At 56.4% G+C, this 1,999-nt stretch overlaps 1 protein-coding gene across 1 annotated transcript in view; it reads right to left on the reverse strand.

Annotated features, from left to right (window-relative positions):
* Positions 1 to 1,581: 1,581 nt before the first annotated feature.
* The window catches only part of LOC118452654 (guanylate-binding protein 1-like), a gene marked incomplete at its 5' end in the record, with an annotated part of 1,128 nt that continues 710 nt past the window's right edge, over positions 1,582 to 1,999 (reverse strand). Inside the window, one exon of the mRNA XM_035897669.1 lies at positions 1,582 to 1,995. Coding sequence (XP_035753562.1) covers positions 1,597 to 1,995 — 399 coding nt within the window. The remainder of the gene's footprint in view (positions 1,996 to 1,999) is intronic.

The following is a 1,999-nucleotide window of genomic DNA, read 5'->3' on the forward strand; positions in this document are numbered from 1 at the left end:
AGAGCCTTGCACTGGCCCTGGGGACCCATGGTGTTGTCAGGGGGGCTGGGATCCGGGAATGGGAGGGCACGCTTTTGTGTGGGGAAATGGGGAGAGGGCATCTGGATGAGAGAGCCGGGGGGACGAGGGGTGGGGTGTACCCAAAGGTAATTTGGGCAGGGGGAGATGGCGACCACTGACCCCCCAACCGCCGACTCCATACACCCACTGTCTCCAAAGAGGCCCAGGCAGAGCAGGCGTGCGATTGAGCACGGGAGGCAGGGAAGGTGCCCGTACGCCAGGGAGAAGCAGAGAATGTCAACGAAGCTGGTGAGGGGTCTGGAGCCCAGGGCTGCTGGGGATCAGCTGGAGGCCCTGGGGATGTTCAGCCTGGAGAAGAGGCAGCTGAGGGGAGACCTTATTGCCCTCCACAACTACCAGAAAAGAGGTTACAGTGAGGTGGGTGTTGTTCTCTTCTCCCAGGGAACAAGCAATAGGAAATAGCCTCAACTTGTGTGAGGGGAGGTTTAGATTGGATCTTAGGGAAAAATTCTTTCATGAAAGGGTTATTGGGCACTGGAAAGGGCTGCCCAAAGAGATGTTGGAGTCCCCATCCCCGTGGTTTTTTAAAGACAAGTATACATGGAGGTGAGGGAGAGGGTTTAATAGTGCAATGGCAGGATTGGGTTAACGGTTGGTCGTGGTACTAAACTGGACCGATTCCATGGTTCTATGATTCTACTCTATGGCAAGCATCTTGCAGGTAGGGCTTTCCAAGTTCCAGAGCAGTATACGGGGGGACACTGCAATCCTCTAATGCTTTGCTACAACAGGACTGAAAATATTATTTTCAAAAAGGGAGCTAACACAATCATGAAATCGAAAATTCGTTTGATCCAGGGAATGGCCTTCTCCAAAAAGTTGCGATTTTCAGAGCGTTCATTGAAGAACGGGTTTTCCTCCTGTGAAGACAGACATGTTGGTAGCAAGGGCACGGTGCATGTGGGGAGAGGGGCCCAGAGCCAAGTAGCAATGGAAGGCACCCAGCTGGGACCCCTTTGCCACTCCTGCCTGCCAGCCACACCTTGGCACCTGTGCTCTCCCCCTTGGTACCTGGGATTTATGGTTCTTGTGCTCCTCTTGCTGCCTCTCCCAGCAGTCCTCCAGCTTCCTTCTCAGCCAAAGCACCTGCTCGTCTCTGCTGCGTAACTGGTCCTGCAGCTTCTCCCTCTCTTCAGCCTCCTTCCTCCACTGCACCTCCCTCTCCTGCTCGGCTCTCTCGTACTGCTCTTGCTTACCTGGTGGCAGAACAACAGGGGTGTTGCAAGGGCAGGAGCTGGGCGCACAAGCCCCCGAGGGCGACTGCTGTCCCCCTCCCTCCCGCTTGGCCCTCGACAGCCAGTGCCATTTCTCCAGCCCACAAGGTACTTTTCAGCTCCCTCTCCTTCTCCGTCAGCGAGCGGTCTGTGTTGAGGATGCTTTTGGCCAACAGGACCCCGCGCGGGACAGCACCAGCCTGTAGGACCACAGGTAAAAGAGGAGTCAGGAGGAGAAAGAGCAGCTGGGGAGAACTGCTTTCTTGGGGGAAGGGGAATGGGATGTGGAGCCTCCTTGTCCTCAAAGGGGACCTGCTCTCCTTCCTACCTTCACCCCCTTGCCAGGCAGTTCCCGGTATTTCTCCACCACTGCCTGCTCATCTTCTCTGAATATGTCATAACCCCTGGGCACGGTGTAGATGCCATCACGGATTTGCCTCTCCATGTCTTGGGAGAGGTCCCTGAGAGCAGCCTTGCACTTGTCCCAGGACGCCTGCTCGTTGTCCCTGAAGAACTTCTCCTTGACTGCCTCTACCTGGTGCTGTTGGGGAAGATGCAGAGGGAAGGCATCAGCCCAGGTGGAGCTGCATCCACCGCTCTCAGGCCAGGCAAAACTCAAGGCAGCTTGACACAGACACGGGGCTCTCCAGGCTGGGGGGTACCCAGCTGGGAGGTGACAGATGGGGAGGGCATTCTGTGCCCAC

The sequence above is a fragment of the Egretta garzetta genome, unplaced genomic scaffold, assembly GCF_000687185.1.
Source record: "Egretta garzetta isolate BGI_Z169 unplaced genomic scaffold, ASM68718v1 scaffold1527, whole genome shotgun sequence".
In the NCBI taxonomy this organism is placed as follows: Eukaryota; Metazoa; Chordata; class Aves; order Pelecaniformes; family Ardeidae; genus Egretta; species Egretta garzetta.